Genomic DNA, 358 nt, shown 5'->3' on the forward strand with positions numbered 1-358 from the left:
GCTGCTGCTGCTGCTACTGCTGCTGCTGCTACTGCTGCTGCTGCTGCTACTGTTGCTGCTGCTACTACTACTACTACTCCTACTACTGCTTGAGCTACTCCTGCTGCTTCTGCTGCTGCTGCTGCTGCTGCTGCTTCTGCTCCTGTCCCTGCCGCTGCTGCTTCTGCTGCTACTACTACTGCTGCTGCTGCTGCTGCTGCTGTTGCTGCTGCTGCTGCTGCTGCTGCTGCTTCAGGTGTATCTATAGGCGTGCCTGGTTTGTGTTCTTACCGGGGTCGTCAATTCCACTCTTCTTTGTCTGCATACACCCGCCGGGTGTATCCTCACCTCAACAACATGGATGGTTTTTTCATCGCTA

General features: G+C 55.0%; 1 protein-coding gene across 1 annotated transcript in view; it reads right to left on the minus strand.

Annotated features, from left to right (window-relative positions):
• EMH_0046610 (uncharacterized protein) overlaps positions 1–353 on the minus strand; it is a gene marked incomplete at both ends in the record, with an annotated part of 4,510 nt that extends 4,157 nt beyond the window's left edge. The window contains 2 exons of the mRNA XM_013496185.1: positions 1–229; positions 328–353. Of these exons, the coding sequence (XP_013351639.1) occupies positions 1–229; positions 328–353 (255 nt within the window). The remainder of the gene's footprint in view (positions 230–327) is intronic.
• Between the last annotated feature and the right edge of the window lie 5 nt (positions 354–358).

The sequence above is a fragment of the Eimeria mitis genome, genomic scaffold (genome assembly GCF_000499745.2).
Source record: "Eimeria mitis Houghton genomic scaffold, Emh_scaff1968, whole genome shotgun sequence".
NCBI classification, from domain to species: Eukaryota; Apicomplexa; class Conoidasida; order Eucoccidiorida; family Eimeriidae; genus Eimeria; species Eimeria mitis.